The sequence below is a fragment of the Naegleria fowleri genome, assembly GCF_008403515.1.
Source record: "Naegleria fowleri strain ATCC 30894 chromosome Unknown tig43, whole genome shotgun sequence".
NCBI classification, from domain to species: domain Eukaryota; phylum Heterolobosea; class Eutetramitea; order Acrasida; family Naegleriidae; genus Naegleria; species Naegleria fowleri.
In genome coordinates this window covers 560,816-581,864 of record NW_025407975.1, presented here as the reverse complement: position 1 = coordinate 581,864, position 21,049 = coordinate 560,816, and the positions used below count along the sequence as shown (strand labels likewise).

The following is a 21,049-nucleotide window of genomic DNA, read 5'->3' as shown; positions in this document are numbered from 1 at the left end:
CTCTCTTACACAACTCTCCAATAAGATGCAACACATTCAAGAATTAGCAAGAATTCGTTCTGACATGAATGATTTGAGAGCTCAAATGGCTTCCTCTCAAAGAAATTCCACTCACAATACTGTTGGTACAACTCCAAATAGACAAGCAGCGCTCAATCGAATGAATAATGATTTGAGAGCTTTGAGAGGATGTGTGGCTTCCACTGTTGCAAGAAATCCACACGAGTCCATGCAATTGGCTAGCGTGGATGTTGCCTCTTCTCAAATGATCAATCAATTGAGAACCATGTAAGGAAGGAAGGAAGAAATGCAACAACATTTGTGAGAGATTGTAAATTCATCCACAATGTAAATTCACACACACACACTACGTTGTACTCTAGAAATTTTTCACACTGAGTATGATCCTATATTTTCCTATTTCCTATTTAGAATCTCTCTCAATAGTGTAATATCCACACACAAAAGCTGACTTGTTTCAATTTCTCTACAGAGAGACATGTAAAAATAGAAAACATTGAATACACCCCTAAGAGTGAAATATATCACAACAAGAATATTTCACAATCTAAGCTCAGACATTAATAAAACTTGAACTGTTTCATCATGCTCCATGTGTTTCTTTCTCTATGACTTGCATTTGTTTGTATGAGTCAAAGAGGTTTTACCTGAAAATCTGTACTTTCTGATTGTTGTTACAGCCAATCTCACAAACATACAATTCTCCATTCCTTTCATTAATACAGGCAGAGCTTGGTTTGTTTAGTTGATCGAAGGACTTGATAAACACACCATTTTGTGAAAAAACTTGAATTCTATTGTTCAAAGCATCCACTACAAAAAAGTTGTTGTTGACCATGTCACACATCACAGCCACAGGATAACGAAATGATGAATGTCCATTCTTACCTCCAAGTTGTTTGACAACAACCCATGAGTTATTTTCTGCATTTCTTTTCATTATTGTAATCTTTTGATCAATAAATGCTTCAGAAACAATCAAATCTGAATCAGCAGAGAATGCAATTGCTGTTGGATGAGAAATTTCAATTTTTTGAATGCATGTTCCTGAATCTGAACGAAGAATGTGAATACAGTTTGATACATGATTGCAAACAAAAACCTGATTTCCCGTTCTGCATGGTGATGAATTCATCAACACAGCAATTCCGTGAGCGCTATCGATTGGTTCTGATTTCCAAAGAGAATTAAAAGTTGTTTTTGAGCAGTGACGACTTAATAAATTTCTCAAATCAAATTTGTAAACTCTTGATTGGTCATTTGAAAGTGGAATCAGAAGAGCATCATTTCCACGTTCGTTATAATCATATTCAATACAGAAATAATTTGAAAAAAGTGGCCAAGTCATCTCGAGTTCCAAAGTCTTCAAATCAAAAACACAAATAGAAGACAAATCATAATCAGAGATTAAAATACAATTGTGATTATTGGAAATTTTGATCTCAACAGGACTGTGTAAATGATCAATCATACATGAGGTGAGTTTGAACTGTAAAGAGAATGCCTCAAGCCTTTTTTGGTTCATTAATTTGTGTTTTAAATGCCCAAAAAGGAAATTATTTTCAAAACATTCTTGTTTTGCCTCATCATCACCACGAACTCTCTGAATTACAAAATCAATTAAAATTACTTTGACTTGTTGTTGAGTAGGATGGAATTGTAAAATTGATTTTTCTTGAGGCGTCGATGGAAACTCGGAAGTAATTTTTCTCTTTTTAGTTTCATCATGATGTGGCATCAAGTCATCATCATCATCATGGCTTGTTGAGCATTCACTGTCTGAGAGACATCTTTTCATTTTTTGATGACCAAGAATGATCATTTTCGGTCCTTTCAGTTTTCTTCCATTCCGCCCAAAATGCCACTTGTCAAAATTCTAGCCGTTACACTATTCAAAAATTTTAAAATCAAAAAAACATCATCACGCTGTGAATGGAATTCATCAGAGCTCTCAAGAAACGTAAAGCCAATCCTCCAGATGAAGGATTGTCCACAGAAGAAAACTCTTCCACTGGTTCCTTCTTTTATAATCTCTTTTTTGGCTCTCCATCCAAATCCAACAAATCTTGTCATCACACACCTTCCAAAAAACGAACACAAGATGGTTACTATCACTCTTCCTCCGATGATGATGATGATGACGACGATGATGAAAATAAGGAAAATCAAAATTCCAACACTTCGACCACTAAAAAGAAGAAGAAACGAACCACCTCCAAATATCCACACTTGAAAAAACAACAAGATGAAATCAAAAAGATGAAAGATTCCATTCAATCGTTGGGTTCTTCTTCTTCTGGTGTTGATCGAGATCAAGCTTGTCTTCGAATGACTCCAAAACAGGAATTCCACTCCACGTGTGCACAACCGAATTCCACTCCACAATCGAGAGGAAAGAAAAAATCCTTATTAGGTCATTTGTTGTCTTTTACCAGTTCAGCTAATGAATCTCCTCGAGGAGAAGCAACCGCTAGTTATTCTTTACCAACCATCACCTCTCCCAACAACAACACCACCACCACCACTACTGGAAATCATTCTTCCATTTACAATGTGAAAATTTCAGAAATGACCAAACAAGATTTGGATCGAATGAAAGGTATCTATCGATCTCCACTCTATACCAATACACCACCAAAAAAGAGTGACGTCTTGTCTCCAAACTTGTTGTCTCCAACATGTTACAATTCTCTCCAACAACAACAACAATTGATCCATGATCCTTTCATCTCTCCAACTCATGTTTCACTTCAACAACTACAACAGAAAAGACAATCCACTTCCTTTAAGGATCATGGTTTCTATCAAGATGGCAATTATTCTTCTTCTTCTTCTTCTTCTTGTAGTAGTAGTAGTTGTACTCACACAACGACGACGACTCCTCGATCCAGTATGGAAAGTATTTTGAGTGGCAACCATCATTTACACACCCACCATCAACCACAACCACATGAACAACCACAACCACAACAACAAACACTCTCACGTGAGCAATCATCGAGTTCTGGATTCTCCACTCATAGTGCACTTTCTCAATCTTCCTCCATATCCTCCTCATGTAACCCTTCCACCACTCTTCCTCATGGTTCTTCTTCAACAAGACCTTTATCCATTCATCATCATGATGGAAATTCTTTCATGAGAGTGATGCAAGAAACTCTCGTACCTCAATACAATTATGTCTTTAATTTCATTCTCTTTCGAGGTTCGAACATTAAAAATAGTGGAAATGGATTTAAAGATCATTCCAATGTGTATGCAGTAGTGGAGGTTGGATCTCACAAAAAGACTTCAAGTGTCGTTCAGAATTCATCCAATCCTGTTTGGAATGAACAATTTCAATTAATGTTCCAAAGTCCAATTGATCCATTCTCTCCAAATGTTGAACAATCAAATTCAAGAGACATGACAACTGGTCGTCCCATGGTTGTGAGTATTCGATTGTATGATCATGATGAGATTTTTGAACACGAGTTTTTAGGAAAGGTTGAAATTCCATTGAATGATTTAATTTTACAATGTGGACAGGATACGGGAAAGTTGAATGGCAATGGACAATTAATAATGAAACGATCACCAACCATTAAGGATGTTGTGAAATTACAAAATGTGGAGTGTGGACATATTGAAATTCAATATCGTGTGGAACATCATGTCAAAAAGTCACAAAATGTAGCTACTGTCGTGAAATATAACTTCTTTTAAGAGTTGATCATCAACAATAAATATTATTGGAACTACAACAACAACCATCATGACTACAACAAGAAAATCATTGAAATCATCTAAAAGATTAAAAACTAGTCAATACACACATAATTCACTCTAATTCTGGTGAACGAATGGAATAAACTCAATGCTCTCTCCATCGCATAGTTGCAAACTTTCAGGTGTTTCTTCTCCCAAAATTCGACGTTCTCCAATTAGAAACAAGTGTTTTTGTAATATTTCTTCTTGTCCACATTGGTCCAAACCTTCTTGTGGAATTCCAAACCTTTCACAATAACCATTCATCAATTTCTTCATGGGTGTCGATTTATTCATCAAAAAGTGAATATCAGGACAAAACTATAACACGTCATTCTTTTTGTATTGTTTTTACATGCATCAAAAACTTACATGGCTTTGAACCACAACACACAACTTGGAAGTGGATTCAATATTAGGATCTGGATCATTGAATGCATACACAAAACAAGTGTGATCCATTCCAATGGAACGCAAAGTATCATTAAAATTCATCAAAGGCTTTCCACCATATGCGAACACTCTAAAGTCAGAATCATGGGTCGCAGTGACAGCACGACAAAATCTATGTATAACTTGTTGAACTTGATCATTTAAACAGGCTGAAAAAGTCAATACAGTGTTGTCCTTTTTAGTTTCATCATCAAGTAAGACAAATGAGGTAAAGAAGAAAAAGAAACATACATAATCTTTGAATCTTACTATTACTTGATCGGAAACAATCGAGGAGATCAGTGCATTCGTTGTTGAAGGTGCTGAAGTGAGATTGTGGTTCAAATTTCCCTGTTGAAAACGATCTTGAAAATGGTCCAATTCATGTGAATGTTGATGAATCATGGCGAAGGGTGTTACCATGGAAAGGAATGAGAGAATTCTTTTTGAACCTTTGAAATTTCTCTCTTCCGAACATACTTTTATTTTGAGGCAATCAAAAGAGATTCATGAATGCAATTTTTTTGTTGGAAAAGGAAATTTTTTGTAACCTTTATTCCATAAATTCATTTCCTTCATTAATAAGGATTGAGGAAAAGTTGTAGAATATAAAGTATATGTTGACCAATCGAGATGATTATGTGTGAAAGGATGAAAGGCTTTCATGTTCAAATCGTAACCATCTGGCTCATGCAACTTCTTCCTGACGAATGAAATATAATATTATATATTTCTCGTATTCATCAAAGGGTGCCAGGTATTGTTGGATTTGAGGATTATTAATCCTCCTCGGTTTATACACTTTACAAGGCTCCATCAGAGCTGTATTCGAACAAAAACGTGATTCGTTGTGGTCATCACCCACTGAACGCCCTTGCTTAGACTCTCTCAACGTTCTTCAACCTACGACTCCAACAAAATGTCTCATCCTATGATGGCTCCGTCCACAACTCCTACTACAGCCTATTACAAAGTAGGGGTTGAGAATCATCATCCAGTCAAGAAAGAAAGCTCATGGTCCATATGGAAGAAGAATATATGGAAACAAATTTCAAAGAAAACTATCGGGAATAGGTCCATCGAGGAGGTTGGAATGAATCTCAGCAACGTAGTGATTACTATTTATTCGAACGTTCATCTGGCAATTGTTACATGTTATCTTGCCAATTTTCATGTTGAACACAACAATGAATCCTCTAATTTCATCTATTTCTGAACTAATTACTCCTAACAGTTCTTCTCCATCACCTATGTGCAAGCAAATAACATCTTTGGAGGGGAATCTTTACTGTTATCGGAGGGTGAAAAACAACTCTCTCTTGCTTACAAAATCATTTCCTACATATTTATGGCTATTCTGATTATACTCTTTATTGAAAGATACATTCGAGAGTTGGTTTCCATCGCGAGAAAGAAACCTCTCCAAATATGGGTGAATTGGATGGAAGCCTTGATTTTCTTAATTTATTTCATCTTCTCCATCATGACCGCCATTACCCATATGGTGTACATTGTGAGAGAATATAATCATGAGAGGGAAGAGAGAGAGAAAACTCCAAATGAATATACCAACAGAATGGCTACCCTTGAACAATTGTTGAGTATTGAGATTATTGAGGTATTGATACATGTGTACATTATTGTCGATAAGGGAACTCACTTTTTGCATGCTGGTCATTCAGTTTCCCTCTTTTTGGAGAAGGCTCAACACATTCCAAAACATGCACATCCAGGACATGGCCAGGAAAACCATCATGACCACCACCATTACAACAGAAGTTATATGAGGGATGTAAATCCATATGAGGTGTATACTACCACCACCACTCCTGCTGCTGTGGCTTCTCTTGAAAGCGATGAAGAATCTTACGATGACTATATTGGGAAAACGAAATTTCAAACCAAGAAAAGAAGATCAACCACTAGTTCTATTGAATTGGGTGAATACATAACAACCAATTCCAATAGGGATGTGTTATTGCTTTCCCAACTTCAAGACAATGCTTTTGAGAGACTACGAGAGGAAGGATTCATCATAAAAAAAATATAACGCTAGTGCTGATTTTTTAGTTTCGTTCAATATTTAAATCAAAGTTGATCGAAACATGATGGATACATATTTTGAAACCGTTGAAGAGGACGAAAATTCTCATACCATAGATAAAATTCATAGCGTTCCGAATATAAAGAATGTCAAAAAGCCTCTCGGGATTATCATAGATAACGGAAGTTATCGGTGTAGAGCAGGATGGTCCACCGAAGAGAATCCAATGATCAGCTTCCGTCCTCTCTGCGCTAAATTGAAGGCTAACGAAGTGAAAAATCTTGATTTTGTTTCTGATGATGATACACTAGTTTTACAGAATGGTGGATATCTAGTTGGAAATGATCTTCATCCTTTTGATTATTTACGATACGGTGCAAAATCACCTTTTGATAATGACATTGTTACAAATTTTGAGTATTTTGAACAAGTCATGGATTATGTGTTTTATAAGCTAGGATTGGCATCATCAAAGAACATATCACTATCAGAAATACCATTGGTGTTTACAGAACCAATTTTAAACCCTGCTTTTTCTCGACAATCCACACTTGAAATACTATTTGAAAGCTATGGAATACCATCTATTAATCTTTCAATTGACGCACTTCTGAGCTTAAAACAAACTCTTTCTGAAAACAATATTTCTATGGATAACACCAATGCTCTTATCGTTAGGTCTGGTTTTCATTCAACGCATGTTATTCCTATTTTAGATGGTGTGACTCAATGGAATTCTTGTAAGAGATTGAACATTGGAGGTTTTCATGCAACAGATTTGATGCTAAAAACAATGCAATTGAAGTATCCAAACATTTCAACAGAAACAACAAAATATTTCATCCCTATTTATGAAGCTCTTGGGATCCCATCTCTATCTGTTATCAAAGCAGAATATTTGAAGGAAAAATATTGTTATCTTTCTCAAGATTATACGCACGAACTGCAATTGATGGCAGAAAATCAAGAATATTACAATAGCCACACAGTCCGAGTTTTCAACAATAAGCATCAATATGAGTCCTTCATAACAACACGAGATACTCCTTCTACAAATACTTCAGATACATCTTCAGAACTGCAAATACCTGAATTCAAAACTTTGAGTGCCTGTGAAAAATGGCTTACTGAAAAACGAGAGGAATTACAACAGCTTCACTTTAAATTGCAAAAAATGCAATTTACGCTTTCTTCTCAAACAAAGGATCATACTTTAAAAAGTAAGAGATCGGCTGCCTCGGTGCAACGTCAAAAATCAAAAATTGCTGCTGAAATCCACGACGCTGAAGATGAAACGTTTGAGGATTGGAGTTTGTATGATGGGTTACAAAAATCTAAAAAGAAGAAAAAGAAAAAGTCAACAAAAGAAGACGTTGTTGACTCTAAACAAGTCAAAAAAGTTTCTAGACAAGTGGATGACTTGAGGAAATTAATTCAGGAAACAGAGCTTAAATATTTTGGAGAAAAGAAGACAGAGTACTTGAAAGATCACTTTGTAAAACAATACAAGAGGAACACTTCGGATCCTTTAGACAATACAGGAATAAGGTTGACAGTAGAGAGAATCAGAATACCAGAAATAATTTTCCAACCTCACATGGCTAACAAGGATCAAATTGGCCTCTCAGAAATAATAGAAAACACTCTCCAGGAATTCAATTCTAGCCAACGTGCAGCCATGATTCGAAATATTTTCATTTGTGGAGGAAATACTTTATTTAAGGGATTTGATGAACGAATTGAAAGCGAGGTTAGAAAAGTTTCTCCTGTTGGATCAGAAATTAGAGTCATTCATGAAAGCAATTTTGATACATCTGCATGGAAAGGCGGTCGTTCGTTACTTATCGATAGCTCAGAAAATGACTCCTATTGGATGAAATTAAGTGATTATCAGGAGCAAGGTGCTGAAAGGATTGCTCTCAAACAACACCCATTCTCGAACATTGTATAAATTACTCGTCATCATCTCGAGAATAATGTCCAATCTTGATCTTCTTTTGTTGGACCTTTCGCTTGTCTGTCACAACTTGTTTAAACTTTCGCTGATTATTCATTGCTTCCATTTTCTCTTTAGCTTCTTTCAATTTTTGAATTAATTCCTCTTCGTGTTTCTTCGCTCGAGATTCCTTTCCGACTTGTCGATATTTCTTCAAAGTCCTTCCTTCACATTCTTTAAAGAACTCGGGGTTGAGAACTGAAGATCCTTCCACTGTGCAATATTTCCTATCCTTCTGTTCGTCTTCATCACTACTAGATGAGTCGCTACTAGTGTCACTATCGTCATTAGATTTCTTTTCTTTGCTTTGTTCTTTCATGATCTTTGATTTCTTTTTGTCTTTCGATTTTTTATTCTCATCACCCGAAGAATCTGATGAAGACGTTGAATCACTGTCGGAAGAGGATGATGAAGAGCTTTTTCTCTTCTTTTCATTAATTGAACTCAATTTTTCATTATAAGCATTTTCCCACCAATAATTAGGCTTCTTCTCTTTATCAGCACCAATTCCCATTCCAGTTTCGTGATACTTTTTTGTAGCAGTTACATGAGATTTAATGCCTTCACCTTTTCTTCCCAATCCTTCACCCGTTTTAAATCCATACTTTCCGAGAATTTTCAATCCAAATCCAGAGAGAGAGGAAAATTTGGTAGCATAATGAGGAGTGGATGGTTTGATGGAGTCTGTTGTTGTTGTGTTGTTGTTGTTGGGTTGATGAAGTTCCGACATTTTTTTGTTCAAACTTTTATGTGAAATCATTGGAGTGAAATATCAAAGAAATGGTCCAGCAATCATCATTTCGATGAGTGACCATAAGAATGACTTGGATACACGTTCAGAGAAAGAATCACAGAATATGTACCTTCTCACAATAAGAAATGCTTCCAATAATTGACTCAGTTTCAGTTGTCAAGCATTAATTATTTGGAAATAATTCCAAAATATCCAAATAAAAAGGAAGATATTTGAAACTTTCAATAATTATTTTATTTTAATAATTCGAATGAGTTGAAGTGAGGTGATTAATTATTTGACGGTGATGATGATATGACTGCACTCAATATCGTATTCATCATCTTCAAAATGATGCTTTTTGTAAAGAGCCAAAAAAAATGTTGAGCAAGACTTGCACTCGCCTGCTGTTAAAGACTTCCAATCAAAAATTCACAACATCCCTCTTGAACACAGCAACTCAAAAGCGTTTTTATGCTGATGATGTTGATGGAAGACAATCTGCTTTGGAGGAATCTATTGCCTCCGTATTGACCAAGCAAGCCAACGAATATGAAGTTACCAAGGAATTGGCTTTTATTACTTCCACCATCAAGAACGAGGAAGATTTCTCAAATTTGATGAGACTTGCTTCTAAAGTTGTAGGTATTCTGTACAGCAATGAACATTCGTTCCGTAGTTTACTACATTGTTGTTAATGATTGTATGAATCTGATATTGACAATTTCTTCTTGTTGTCGTTTGGAATTGTGATACGGCCGTTATGATGATTATTCTTTGATCCAATCAATTTTAAACTTAAATATCAATAATATTATTATATACATTATATATTGCGGATGGTATGACTCTGACATCAATACAATAATAACAAACTTTCAATAATCATAGGGAAGCAAATTAGCCTATAACGGTGTTCAAGACGTCGGATACATGGCTAAGAAGCCAGTCGTTCGTGTTGCTGTTACCGGAGCTGCAGGTCAAATTGCCTACTCTCTCATTCCTCGAATTGCCAGCGGAGAGATGCTTGGCAAGGATCAACCAATTCACCTCGTCCTCATTGATATTCCAGACTCAATGAAACTCGTTGAAGGAGTCCAAATGGAACTTCAAGATTGTGCTTTCCCATTGTTGAGAGGAATTACAGTTACAAGCGATTTGGCTGAGGGTTTCAAAGATGTTGAATACACATTATTGGTTGGTGCCAAGCCTCGTACCAAGGGTATGGAAAGAAAGGATTTATTGTTGGAGAATGCCAAGATCTTCCAAACTCAAGGAAAGGCTCTCGGTAAATATGCAAAGAGCAACAATTTGACTTTGGTTGTTGGAAATCCAGCCAATACCAATGCTCTCATTGCTGCTTCTAATGCTTCCAATATTGATCCAAAGCAATTCTCTGCAATGACTCGTTTGGATCATGACCGTGCTTTGGCTCAAGTTGCTCTTAAATTGAACGTGCCAGTTCGTTCATTGTCAAAGTTTGCCATTTGGGGTAACCACTCAGCCACTCAATATCCAGATCTTTCCAATGCTTTGGTTGATGGTGTTCCAGTTTTGTCTAAGGTTGACAAGACTTGGGTTGAAAAGGAGTTTATTCCAACTGTTCAACAACGTGGTGCTGCTATCATCAACGTCCGTGGCAGTTCATCTGCTGCCTCAGCTGCTGATGCAGCTATTAAGCATATGCGTGACTGGGCTTTGGGTACACCAATTCCAGGCGAATGGGTCAGTATGGCTGTTCCATCTGATGGTTCTTATGGCATTAAGCCTGGCGTTTACACGTCATATCCAGTAATTTGTCCAGGAGGTGGTAAATATGAAATTGTAAAGGATTTGAAGATTGATCAATTCTCTCAAGAGAGAATCACCGCTTCAGTTAAGGAATTACTCGAAGAAAAGTCCGGAGTTCAAGCTTTGCTCAAGTAAATGATGTAAAATGGGAATTTTGTTTTCACCAACATTGCACTCGATTTAAATGCGTTTCTTAATTTTATTAAACAAAGAATATGAAAATTGATATTCATCAATATCATTAAGCTACTAATTGTTCAAATTACAATTTAGTTTAAGACTAAGGACCCAACAGTGTCGTTTTATTGATGTCCCGCATGAGAAGAAGTACAATTCGGTGTTGTTTTGGAATGATCAAAACGAAAGTTGTATTCGTTTCCAAAATTTAGATTCTTTTGACAATGAGGTTAGATTGCTTATCAAAGGTGGCTTCAACTTCAACGCTGTCCCATGGCTTCTTATCGGTCTTCTTTTGAGCCCACACAGTACCAGCAAAGAGAGCATTGTAGATTGGATTTTGGTTGAAGATGGCAACAAAGATACCGATTGGAACCAACAAGAAGAACAATGAATAGGCCCAAACACTGTACTTTCTTGCCGTGAAGACAGGGTGAGCATCAAGAATGAATTGACCTTCATCTTGGATTTTGAAAACTCTTTGCAACTCTTTTTCATATGTGATGAGAGAATTCATACGCTTCTCTTCAGCATTGCCGAAAGGAGAAGCAAACTTCACGTGAGAAGCATTGGCTGGAATAGGTTTAGTTGAAATGTTGTATTTCTTGGCAATCCATTCCTTGTCGATCGTTTGGTCTGGTGTTGGAACGTTATCATGGCTCCACTTGGCCCAGTGTTCAAGATAGGCATCTTGGAGTTCCTTTGGCACCAAAGCCAAGGCTTGCTTGTTTCTTCTACGAATAACGTCTTTGAAGACAAGATTAATAGTCTTGCTCATTTCTATCGAAAATTGTATTTAAATAATCATCACAAAGGCGAACAATTATTGTTGGTTCATCGAGAGAGAAGGCAAGCGGGACACTTACTTCGTGGTCAATATTTTTTTTAATGATTTTCCCAATCAGGACAGGGTTGAATTTTTTTCCATTCCAAGCCTCATCGACGGTTGTGTGTTACAATTTCTGACCGCCTTTCGCGAAAAGTGCACAGATCATCAATAAATAAATATAATTCATAACAATACTGAATTGCTTGGATCAATCTGTACTGCCATTATTTGTTCTTCCAAAACTCTGTGTGTAGTTATATTTTCAAAATATATTGCGTGCAACAAAAAAAATGCAATTCTTGAAGGGAGCATCTAGAACAATCATCAAACTCAATCAATGCCAACGAATGGCACAAAAATTTTATCAAGCACGAGGACTCGGAAGAAGTGGTAATGAAAGTGGAGCTCTTCATGATTTGCCTGATTGGTCCTATACCGATGGAACACCAGGTCCAGTGAGCAATGGTTCTCTGAATAAAGAAGAAAAACGAAAAAAGTTTGTGGGACGTGTGATTCGATTAGCGATTGAAGCGGACCAGGATGCTGCAAAGCATTTGAATTTGGAGCCATCAGTCAGAGCACATCGCCAAAGAGATGTTTCTTTTTATTTTGACTTGTTAGAAAAGGGATACACTATCAAGGGAGTGAAGGACAGATTGAAAGTTTTGAGAGAAAGCGGAAAAATTCCAATGTAATACAACTAGAATTAATAATATCGAAAGGATGCATCAATATTCCTATTTAAATTTATATGACGTCTATTATTGCTCGGGTTGATGAAATTGAGTTTAGAAATTTATTGAGCGATTTTTTTGCTTGTCTGTAGAAACTTGTTGTTTGATATAATTAATATCTTTGATATCTTTCTTTAAAATGGATAGCAAATGATTCAATCCGTTTGTTTGTTGTTCTAAAAAGTCTTTTACGTTTTCTTTTGTTTGGTCGTCAAGCACATTACCAGTATTCAAAAGTAGATTAGACTGTTGCAAATAATAATTGACCTGTGGTGCTAATTCGTTCAGCCTTCCTCTATATTGATTTGGTTTATGCAATTCTCGCTGCAACGTGTTCAACTTATTTCGAAGTGAAATATCCTCGTTCCGAATACCAATTCCTGACTGTGTTAAAACTTCAAGTTTGCTCTGAATTTTGAGAATTCTATGAGAAAGATCAGCATGTCTTTGTTTAATGTCATCTATCTGACTGACGACATCAACTTCATGTTTTCGTTTATGTTCGCTCATTTTGTTGTCAAGGAACTAATTCATGTAAAAATATGAATTTGACCATTGTATCCTAACACATGTCAACTCACCTTCAACATTTCGTTCATTAGTTCAATTCTCTTCTTTTGATGCTCCACTCTTTTTACAATGTCATCAAATGATCTAGCCAGTACAGGAACCATTCGAGCAGGATCAGGGTTCTTTTCAATTGCAAGTCTCATATCCTCTGGACTAATAGACCTTGCATAGTATCTCTTGATAGCTTCAAGAGTCATTGGTTGTTTAGCTTCTTCAACAACATTATAAAAGAAATGCTGATGTAGGTAGGGCAATGATCGCATTAGATGCAAAAAATTAATAATTAATCTACATAAATTCATTCATCATTCATTTCAACATACTAAAAATTTGCAATTCGGATTATCGTTAGATGGTTTATATCGTGCTTCAATGGTTTTTACCATATTATCAATGTTGTTGTAAGATTGCGAAATTAAATTAAATCCCATCGCGCTTGGTTGATGTGTTGGAAATCCCATTACTCCTGTCGTTGTTGGTTGAGATAAATTAAATCCTGTGGTAGTAGTAGTTGTTGGTTGTGTCGTTCCGAAATTAAAACCTGTACTAGTTGTTGCTGGACCAGTGCTTGTTCCGGTTGTACTACCTGTTCCAAAACTAAAGCCCGTTGTGCCTGTTGATGTAGGTACGCCAAATCCTGTTGTTGTTGTTGTTGATGGAGCTGTTGTTGATGGGAATGAAAACCCAGTTGAACCAGATGTTGTTGGTTGCTGAGGATTTCCAAAGCTAAAACTTGGTTTTGTCTGTTGTTGTGAGGATGAACCAAAGTTGAATGTGGCCATTTTTTGTTCAAATCGAATATTATTCTCGCCAAGAGCATAACAAAAAGCAAATAAGAAGAACGCATAAGGACATTTATTGTGCTGAGCTCAACATGCACTCTTTATCTGTTCTTTCTAGTACGAGAGCCTCCAGCGCCTCCTGCACCTCCTGCACCCATTCTTGCTGCTCCTAACATCCCCATCATTGACATCATTCCCATCATACCTGCAGACGATGTATCTTCTTCCAACGAAGCCTTGATCGTCTCTTCAATTTGAGCAATTTGTTGTTCGAACTTCTTCTTGTTTTCATTGTGGACTTTGAATTGATTGTTGGCATATTCAATATTAGAGTCAATTCCCTTGAGAATTTCTTTTCCAGAGACAACCCAATTCTTGAGAATTGAAATCATTTGGTCAATATCTTCCATTTTGATGTCTCTACCAATAGTTTCATACACTTCCATACACTTGTACTTTTGATCCAATTTACCTTCTAATAAACCTTGATACATGCAGTCGATCAAAAGATCTTCCAACTCTCTCACATTTGAAATATCCAAATCCTTCATTAAATCTTCGTATTTGAGTAAACGGTTCTTTGAAGCGAGAGTAACAATAGAAAGTTGTTTGAGTTTGTTCGAATTCTTGTCGCTGAGAGGGAAGTAGTTGCTTGGGTTTGATTTGTAATCACCATATGTCCCAAAAGCAAAGAGTTTTAATGTATTGAAATCTGCTTGATGTTCACTTCCGTCAAGTTCTTTGATTCCTTTCAGATCTAACATTTCAGAAAAGACAAAAGTATTTGGGTGATTAATTGCCTGTTGAATGAGATTTACTGCGGCTTTTCCTTTCACTGATTTACCCAAAAGTAAAAATTGTTCAATTGCTTGTTCAGGTGTTTGGGCCATGTCTTGTTGTGATGACGATCAATAAAAATAAATGTGATGATGACAATGGTCAAGGAAAGAGGAATTTTTTTGAGTGATGATGAACTAATAATAAAACTCGACTAGTTGTTCAACTTTACAATTTCCCAATGCAATCCATAGCAGTATTGAACATAATGAAAAAGCTCAACAAGCAAAGGGATGAAATTTCGATTTAAACCTTCATAGAAGGTTTAGAAAGAGTTCATGGTGCTTTTAAAATTGTTCAATCAGGAGATGCAGGAAGGAATCACGGTCTTTGTGTTGTAATAAAAGCCACACGTGCAACAAAAAATTGTTGAAAAAAATACGAATCTTTCCAACAACAGCAAACTTTCACAACTACCGTTTTATCATCATCATCATTAACAATGACCAAGAAGAGTCAAAAGAAGTCTAGCAAGGGTGTTACTCTTGACTTGAACACTTTTCTTACCACTCCAGCTCAAGGTGAATTCAATTGGGCCGAAGAGATGGAGGAACAACCAACAACAACCACCAGTACTTCATCAGGTGGACTCACTTTGGAAGAATTAAGAGCCAGTAGCAGTGCTGGTGATAACACAAGAGGCGGTTACTCCAAGGGAGGCTTTGGTTACAGTGCTCGCCAAGAAAGCAACTTCTCACGCGAGATTGGATCAACTGAATCAAAAGTGAAGCCTCCTTCTTTCTTTTCTGAAGGAGCACCACAGAAACCAAAAACATCACAATTTGAGTCTTCATCATCTTTCCGTGAAGAAAGAAGAGAGAGAAAACAACATCCACAACATGAATTACCAACAGAAAAACCATTCGTTGCTTTCATTGGCAATCTGAACTATGATGTAACAAAAGAAGATTTGCAAGAATTCTTTGGAACTTGTCATCCAATTAACGTTTCTATTCCACGTGATAAAGAAACACACAAAATCAAAGGATACGGATATGTCGAATTTGATACTGTTGAAGATTTGAAGTCTGCTTTGGAACTCAACGGAGAAAATGTGCTTGATAGAGCAATTAAGATTGATATTGCAGCACCTGAAACTGCTAGCAAAGTGACTGTGAGTAACAGAGACAACTTCAGACAAAACAGAGAAGGAGGCTTTAGACAACAACAACACAGACCAAGAGATGATTTTGAAGAAAGAAGACAACCACCATCAATTGCAGATAAATCCGATAACTGGAGAAGTGGAGGTGATGATTTGGGTGACATTAATCCATTTGGTAATTCAAAGAAGAAAGCTCCTACTCGTAAACCAAATCAACAACAGGAAAATGCATCTCCATTCGGATCATTCAACAGAAAACCAAAAGAAGGCTCAGATGAAACGAAGCCTGTCCAAGAAAAATCAAAGCCATCACCATTCGGAGAGGGCAAAGCATGGGAACCAAAGGAAAAAGATTTACAAGGACCTAATCTTGATATTTATACTTCAAAGAAACCAAAAGAAAGGACTGAAAAGAAAGAGCATGTAGAGAAGAAGGAAGGAGGAGAAGATAAAGACTTTTCTGGATTCCAAACAGCCACTTCAAAGCCAAGAGGTGGAAGAAGATATGCTCAACAAGGCACTAGAGGAGGTTTTACCAAGAAGAGAGGAGGAGCAAATTCATCTTCTCGCACCAACGATCACAATGCGGAAGAAGCTGAAGGTGAACATACAGAAAGCAACAATCCCTATGCAGCCCTAAGCGAACAAACTGACGAGTAAGAAGTTTTGTTCATCCATTCATCACTTTACAACCCTTCTAATTTTGATATCCTCCCATCCATAACTCCAAACACATCTTAATTATTAAAGCTTTGTATTGATTCTCTTGAATTAATTCATCTTTCAGCATTTATAAAAAATGAACACCACAAGAAAAGTAGCCTCTCTGTTATCAAAACACTCGTTCAGTCATCATCGTTCATCATCGAATTCTCTCATCACTTCAAGATTTAATAGTTGGAATTCTGTCCGATGCTCGCAAGGTATGTTAGAGACCAATGATGACTGAATTGTTCTCAATGAGAGATTAATTTACAATGGGAAAATTTCTCAATTATTATGTTTTGGAATTTCGTGATGATGATATTATTAATTTCATATTTATAATTTCAATTTTCTCCACAATTTTAAAATAGTTAATGCAAAGGACATAAATCATGGTTGTTTGGGAGAGCCTTCTAAAAAGCACAGTACTTTGTCAAAAGTAGTAAACATTTCAATTTATGATAGAGAAGGAAAGATACACGAAATCAAAGCATATTCTGGAGAGACCCTTTTGGAATCAATGACTCGGGCCGGAATTGAAGTTGCTCCCGATCCAACTTGCTTGGGTGGATGCGCTTGTGTTGGATGTCATGTTATTATTTCTGGAGATCACGAACAAAAGTTGCCACAATGCAGTGAAGACGAAGCAGAAGTTCTGGAAGAAGCTCCATTTGTTCATGAAAATTCTAGATTAGCTTGTCAAATTATTGTTGAAAAGAAGTATGAAGGAATGGTTTTGGCACTTCCACCTAGAAGTAACGATGAGGCCATGGATCCATACTTTAGATTTTAAACAACATGAATGTTCGGTTATTTGGTGATTTCTCTCTTAGTGGTTTATATTGTCTGCTATTTAATTAAAATTGCAATGATTAACAATCTCAATTTCCAATAGTGTCCAATTATTTTTCACGAACATCACCCGCCATTTTTTAAAAAATAAGCCGTTATTTGTTTGCGGAATCTCCTCATAGGCCACAGTTGCAAATCACATTATTGATCATCATCAATGTCGAGTTTAAGATCTTCATCATCACTACCTGGAAAAGAAGCTCTTGTTCGTGTTGCAGATGAATCTCTAACACGGGATCAAGTATCGGAGTTTGCATCATTATGTAAAAAAGTGGTTGCTCAAAAGAGTGCACTATTGGATCAAGTAGAGTCGCGAAAACTCGAACATAAATACTCAAAGATAGTGGATTCATATTCGAGGCATTTACCTAAAAATGTTCGAGTCATGAAACCATTTGAAACACTTTTTGCAGGTTTGTATTTATTATTATTTTTTGAAAATAAACATATTCGCTAAAATTAAAAGTAAAGGAAGTACGAGAAGAAAGGGATGAAGAATTAGCTGAAAAAGTTAAAAACTCACAAAACAAATTAATAAGTCTTATTCAAGAAATCACAGAAAGAAAAAAGAAAATTTCACAAATTCTCACAGCTGGAAACTCTAATGACCAATATCTGAAAGCTGTAGAAGAAGAGTGCAACAAATTAATTGAGAATTCAAATGAAATCAAAATTGAACCTGCAGAAGACACAGGTGACAGATTAGAATTTTCTTCAGGTGTTGTCTGGGACTCACAAGAAGTTGAAACCCAAGTGAACAAGTTTGTTACCGTCTCTAAAACGTTGGCAAATGAAGTGAAGAGCATAACTGATAAATTAGGTCACTCTGAAAAATCTCTCGCCATTTCTAAAAGAAATCAAGAATATTCCATCACAGAGGAGGATAAATTAAGGGTTTCAACTCAAGTAAATTCAACAGCCTCACAAAGTTCTCAAGGATCATCCAAAAGCACCACTCGTAATTCTACCACCCAGGGAACAAAAAGAAAAAGAAAGGAAAATAAGCAACAGAATGAAAAGAAAAAGTAAAAAATAAATTTCGTATTGAAGGAAAAAGGAGGTGCTTTATCGTTCTTTCTTGTTAGATGACAGTTCCATAAATTCACTCAAGGTTACTGGCTTCCATGTGCTAGTACCTGGTGATTTCACATGAAGGCAGTCATTTTCAATATACGTTGTAATTCCATTAAAGTTGTACAATTGCTTTCCATCGTAATATTGACCATGTTTGATGATAAAAGGTAAATTATTTTCTTCAGCAAAATCTTCAATGAGCTCCTTGAAAGTTTTTTCGTGTCTTGGTGGTTGTTTTTGGGCTTTGGGTGCTCGTTGAGTAGTCGTTTCAAGAGTTTCCAATTCTTGCGATGGAAGAGGAAGCTTGTGAGCTGGTTGAATTTCCTTATTTGAAAGTGCTTGATAGATCATGTCCAAGCCCCTCTTAAGACATAATTGAATGGTTTTGTCTCCATCGACATCTTCAAATTCTTCTTTCCAGTTTTGATACCAATCATTGACTTGAGTAAAAGAGCAAGATGGATCACAAAGCCAATGATATAGCACTTTCCACCACTTTGGAAAGAATTGAGATTCCAAAATTGCAGAAATAAATTCTGGAATGAGTTTGTACCAATGCATGACTGCAGAGAGCACTTGTCGAGTTTTTGTATCCACTTGGGTCTGATCTGTTGAGATGGTAATTTTCTGCACACTTTTGACAATTTGAGGTGTCACTGTCTTAACCAAGAACTTGTAATAATCAGTAAAAACATCTTTCCAAGGTTCCAACGTGTCATAAGCTCTAGGGTCATTGATATCGTTCCAATCTCTGAGAAGAATTGTTTCTAATTTGTTTTTGATGAGATTAATAATTCCATGAGTTTCAAACGTCTTGATTGAGATGTGAGCAAACCATGGATGAATCCAAATGTGAATAGGTATCGAATCTTTCTTTGGATTCCATTCATTCTGAACCCACTGCTTGATTTTTGGAATGATTAATTTTTCTGTCATGTACTCTTTCATTCCATGTGTACAAATTTTCTCAACAAACTTGTCAATGAAAAGAATGGCATTTTCACACTCCTCTTTAGGATTCCATTCAACAGAAATGGTTTTTCGAATGGGTGGAAGTAGAATATCTTGTAAAAGTTTTTCATATTCATCCTCAATGACTTGTATCTGTTGATCCTTGACAACTTTCTTTTGGAAAAGATTTCTCCACGGAAGTAGTAAATCAATGTATGGTTCATGATCGATGGTTAAAGGATTCCAATCTTTGAAAAGTTCTGTTAAAATTGGTTGAATCAATGCAAGCGTGTAATTCGAAAAATGGAATTCTTCAAATATGTCTGGATGTTGTTGTTTGAGCTGACTAAACACTTGATGTACACCTGCAATGGAAAGTTTTGATTCTTTAACCTTTTGATTGCAATGAGCAAGAATTGGAAAGACGAGATTATATACATCAATTTTCTTCTTTTCTCTTCTTAATTCTTCTTCATATTTCTCTTTTTCTTTGTACAATCTTTCAAATTTCTCTTTTTCTAATTTAATTTTTTCATGAGTGTCACGAATGGATGCTTCTGTTTGTCTAACAATTTCCTTGACATTAAATTGTAATTCAGGAATGGTAATGGATTGCTTCTCTCGACGTGATGAAGAGATTTCACTTAGCTTGCTCACTACTCGAGCAGTTGGTCCAGTCATATCAATAATTTCATAGGGTTGTTGTGTGTGAGATGTCTTGTCTTGAAGTGATGGTGCTTCCTTTAACAATTGTTCCACCGATTTGATCTTCTTTTTAGAGACATTTTTTTTCTTCCAACCTTTCTTTTGAATGGCTTCTTCTTCGAGTTGTTTTGTTTCTTGAGGCTTTTCTTCTTCTTTCACGTTTGTTTTCTGTACATGTTCGTCTGTAATGATAATCGCTTGATTTTTTGATGTTTGTACAACTTTGATTGGATTAATAATACCCGAATTGGTTGGACCTAGACCCTTATCATCTTGCCAACCCATCTTATACATCATTCGTAAGACATTGGATCCAACTTTTCCTTCAATGAAATGTCCAAAATCTTTATCTCGTTTTGCTGTTGGTTTTTCATGAGTTTTTGTGGATTGAATTTCTTTTTCTACTAATTGTTGTTGAGTCTTTTTGGGTTGAATAATTGTAAATTTTTGTGGTTGATGAAAGGCTTCAACCACCTTTTCGGGAGTCATGTTCATGGTTTCATCGATTAAATGTTCATCTTCAATAATAATTTCATCTTCATCTTTTTCATCCATAAATGTGTTCGTTGTGTTGGAAGAGGATGAGGAAGAGGATTTCATGTTGGATCCGATAGGATCATGTTTCTTTTTAGAAACAAAGGAGAGGGGTTTGTAAATGCTTTCGGATTTGCGTTCACTTGTTGCATGAGAAAAACTTGCACTTGCATAATAATCATCATAATATTCTCCTTCTTCTTCTTCATATTGCTGATGATCATCTTCGTTTGTGATCATTTCCGATGATGGAAATGGTTCATCGTCATCAAGCATTTCTTCTTCTTCTTTTCGATTCATTTTTTTTAAATTGAAGAGCGTTTAATCTTCATGTTCAATCATTAATTAAATCTTCAATCAACCATTACATATCATGATCGATTCATCAATTTCCATTGCAATCAAGTTCAAATTGGAATAAAAAACCAGT

The 21,049-nt window shown here is 36.1% G+C and overlaps 16 protein-coding genes across 16 annotated transcripts; 9 read left to right on the top strand and 7 right to left on the bottom strand.

The window, feature by feature from the left end:
• Positions 1-25: 25 nt before the first annotated feature.
• On the top strand, positions 26-292 carry FDP41_005249 (uncharacterized protein; the record flags this gene model as incomplete). The annotated part of the gene is made up of 1 exon (XM_044708753.1): positions 26-292. One exon carries the CDS (start codon positions 26-28, stop codon positions 290-292), a length of 267 nt encoding a protein of 88 aa, XP_044560635.1.
• Positions 293-664: 372 nt separating this feature from the next.
• On the bottom strand, positions 665-1,819 carry FDP41_005248 (uncharacterized protein; the record flags this gene model as incomplete). The annotated part of the gene is made up of 1 exon (XM_044708752.1): positions 665-1,819. One exon carries the CDS (start codon positions 1,817-1,819, stop codon positions 665-667), a length of 1,155 nt encoding a protein of 384 aa, XP_044560634.1.
• Positions 1,820-1,953: 134 nt separating this feature from the next.
• Positions 1,954-3,726, top strand: FDP41_005247 (uncharacterized protein; the record flags this gene model as incomplete). The annotated part of the gene is made up of 1 exon (XM_044708751.1): positions 1,954-3,726. The coding sequence occupies one exon, from the start codon at positions 1,954-1,956 to the stop codon at positions 3,724-3,726; it is 1,773 nt and encodes a 590-aa protein (XP_044560633.1).
• A 120-nt stretch (positions 3,727-3,846) lies between these two features.
• FDP41_005246 (uncharacterized protein) lies at positions 3,847-4,623 on the bottom strand (the record flags this gene model as incomplete). The annotated part of the gene is made up of 2 exons (XM_044708750.1): positions 3,847-4,089; positions 4,141-4,623. The coding sequence occupies 2 exons, from the start codon at positions 4,621-4,623 to the stop codon at positions 3,847-3,849; spliced, it is 726 nt and encodes a 241-aa protein (XP_044560632.1).
• Positions 4,624-5,119: 496 nt separating this feature from the next.
• Positions 5,120-6,250, top strand: FDP41_005245 (uncharacterized protein; the record flags this gene model as incomplete). Its single annotated transcript, XM_044708749.1, has 2 exons — positions 5,120-5,308; positions 5,435-6,250. The coding sequence occupies 2 exons, from the start codon at positions 5,120-5,122 to the stop codon at positions 6,248-6,250; spliced, it is 1,005 nt and encodes a 334-aa protein (XP_044560631.1).
• Positions 6,251-6,308: 58 nt separating this feature from the next.
• Positions 6,309-8,195, top strand: FDP41_005244 (uncharacterized protein; the record flags this gene model as incomplete). The annotated part of the gene is made up of 1 exon (XM_044708748.1): positions 6,309-8,195. One exon carries the CDS (start codon positions 6,309-6,311, stop codon positions 8,193-8,195), a length of 1,887 nt encoding a protein of 628 aa, XP_044560630.1.
• Position 8,196: 1 nt separating this feature from the next.
• On the bottom strand, positions 8,197-8,970 carry FDP41_005243 (uncharacterized protein; the record flags this gene model as incomplete). The annotated part of the gene is made up of 1 exon (XM_044708747.1): positions 8,197-8,970. One exon carries the CDS (start codon positions 8,968-8,970, stop codon positions 8,197-8,199), a length of 774 nt encoding a protein of 257 aa, XP_044560629.1.
• A 383-nt stretch (positions 8,971-9,353) lies between these two features.
• Positions 9,354-10,899, top strand: FDP41_005242 (uncharacterized protein; the record flags this gene model as incomplete). Its single annotated transcript, XM_044708746.1, has 2 exons — positions 9,354-9,614; positions 9,865-10,899. The coding sequence occupies 2 exons, from the start codon at positions 9,354-9,356 to the stop codon at positions 10,897-10,899; spliced, it is 1,296 nt and encodes a 431-aa protein (XP_044560628.1).
• Positions 10,900-11,149: 250 nt separating this feature from the next.
• FDP41_005241 (uncharacterized protein) lies at positions 11,150-11,719 on the bottom strand (the record flags this gene model as incomplete). The annotated part of the gene is made up of 1 exon (XM_044708745.1): positions 11,150-11,719. One exon carries the CDS (start codon positions 11,717-11,719, stop codon positions 11,150-11,152), a length of 570 nt encoding a protein of 189 aa, XP_044560627.1.
• Positions 11,720-12,060: 341 nt separating this feature from the next.
• Positions 12,061-12,465, top strand: FDP41_005240 (uncharacterized protein; the record flags this gene model as incomplete). The annotated part of the gene is made up of 1 exon (XM_044708744.1): positions 12,061-12,465. The coding sequence occupies one exon, from the start codon at positions 12,061-12,063 to the stop codon at positions 12,463-12,465; it is 405 nt and encodes a 134-aa protein (XP_044560626.1).
• Positions 12,466-12,558: 93 nt separating this feature from the next.
• Positions 12,559-13,856, bottom strand: FDP41_005239 (uncharacterized protein; the record flags this gene model as incomplete). Its single annotated transcript, XM_044708742.1, has 3 exons — positions 12,559-13,029; positions 13,086-13,310; positions 13,398-13,856. The coding sequence occupies 3 exons, from the start codon at positions 13,854-13,856 to the stop codon at positions 12,559-12,561; spliced, it is 1,155 nt and encodes a 384-aa protein (XP_044560625.1).
• A 101-nt stretch (positions 13,857-13,957) lies between these two features.
• Positions 13,958-14,746, bottom strand: FDP41_005238 (uncharacterized protein; the record flags this gene model as incomplete). The annotated part of the gene is made up of 1 exon (XM_044708741.1): positions 13,958-14,746. The coding sequence occupies one exon, from the start codon at positions 14,744-14,746 to the stop codon at positions 13,958-13,960; it is 789 nt and encodes a 262-aa protein (XP_044560624.1).
• Positions 14,747-15,135: 389 nt separating this feature from the next.
• On the top strand, positions 15,136-16,458 carry FDP41_005237 (uncharacterized protein; the record flags this gene model as incomplete). The annotated part of the gene is made up of 1 exon (XM_044708740.1): positions 15,136-16,458. One exon carries the CDS (start codon positions 15,136-15,138, stop codon positions 16,456-16,458), a length of 1,323 nt encoding a protein of 440 aa, XP_044560623.1.
• Positions 16,459-16,597: 139 nt separating this feature from the next.
• On the top strand, positions 16,598-17,296 carry FDP41_005236 (uncharacterized protein; the record flags this gene model as incomplete). Its single annotated transcript, XM_044708739.1, has 2 exons — positions 16,598-16,721; positions 16,875-17,296. The coding sequence occupies 2 exons, from the start codon at positions 16,598-16,600 to the stop codon at positions 17,294-17,296; spliced, it is 546 nt and encodes a 181-aa protein (XP_044560622.1).
• A 216-nt stretch (positions 17,297-17,512) lies between these two features.
• FDP41_005235 (uncharacterized protein) lies at positions 17,513-18,384 on the top strand (the record flags this gene model as incomplete). The annotated part of the gene is made up of 2 exons (XM_044708738.1): positions 17,513-17,768; positions 17,822-18,384. The coding sequence occupies 2 exons, from the start codon at positions 17,513-17,515 to the stop codon at positions 18,382-18,384; spliced, it is 819 nt and encodes a 272-aa protein (XP_044560621.1).
• A 36-nt stretch (positions 18,385-18,420) lies between these two features.
• FDP41_005234 (uncharacterized protein) lies at positions 18,421-20,919 on the bottom strand (the record flags this gene model as incomplete). The annotated part of the gene is made up of 1 exon (XM_044708737.1): positions 18,421-20,919. One exon carries the CDS (start codon positions 20,917-20,919, stop codon positions 18,421-18,423), a length of 2,499 nt encoding a protein of 832 aa, XP_044560620.1.
• Between the last annotated feature and the right edge of the window lie 130 nt (positions 20,920-21,049).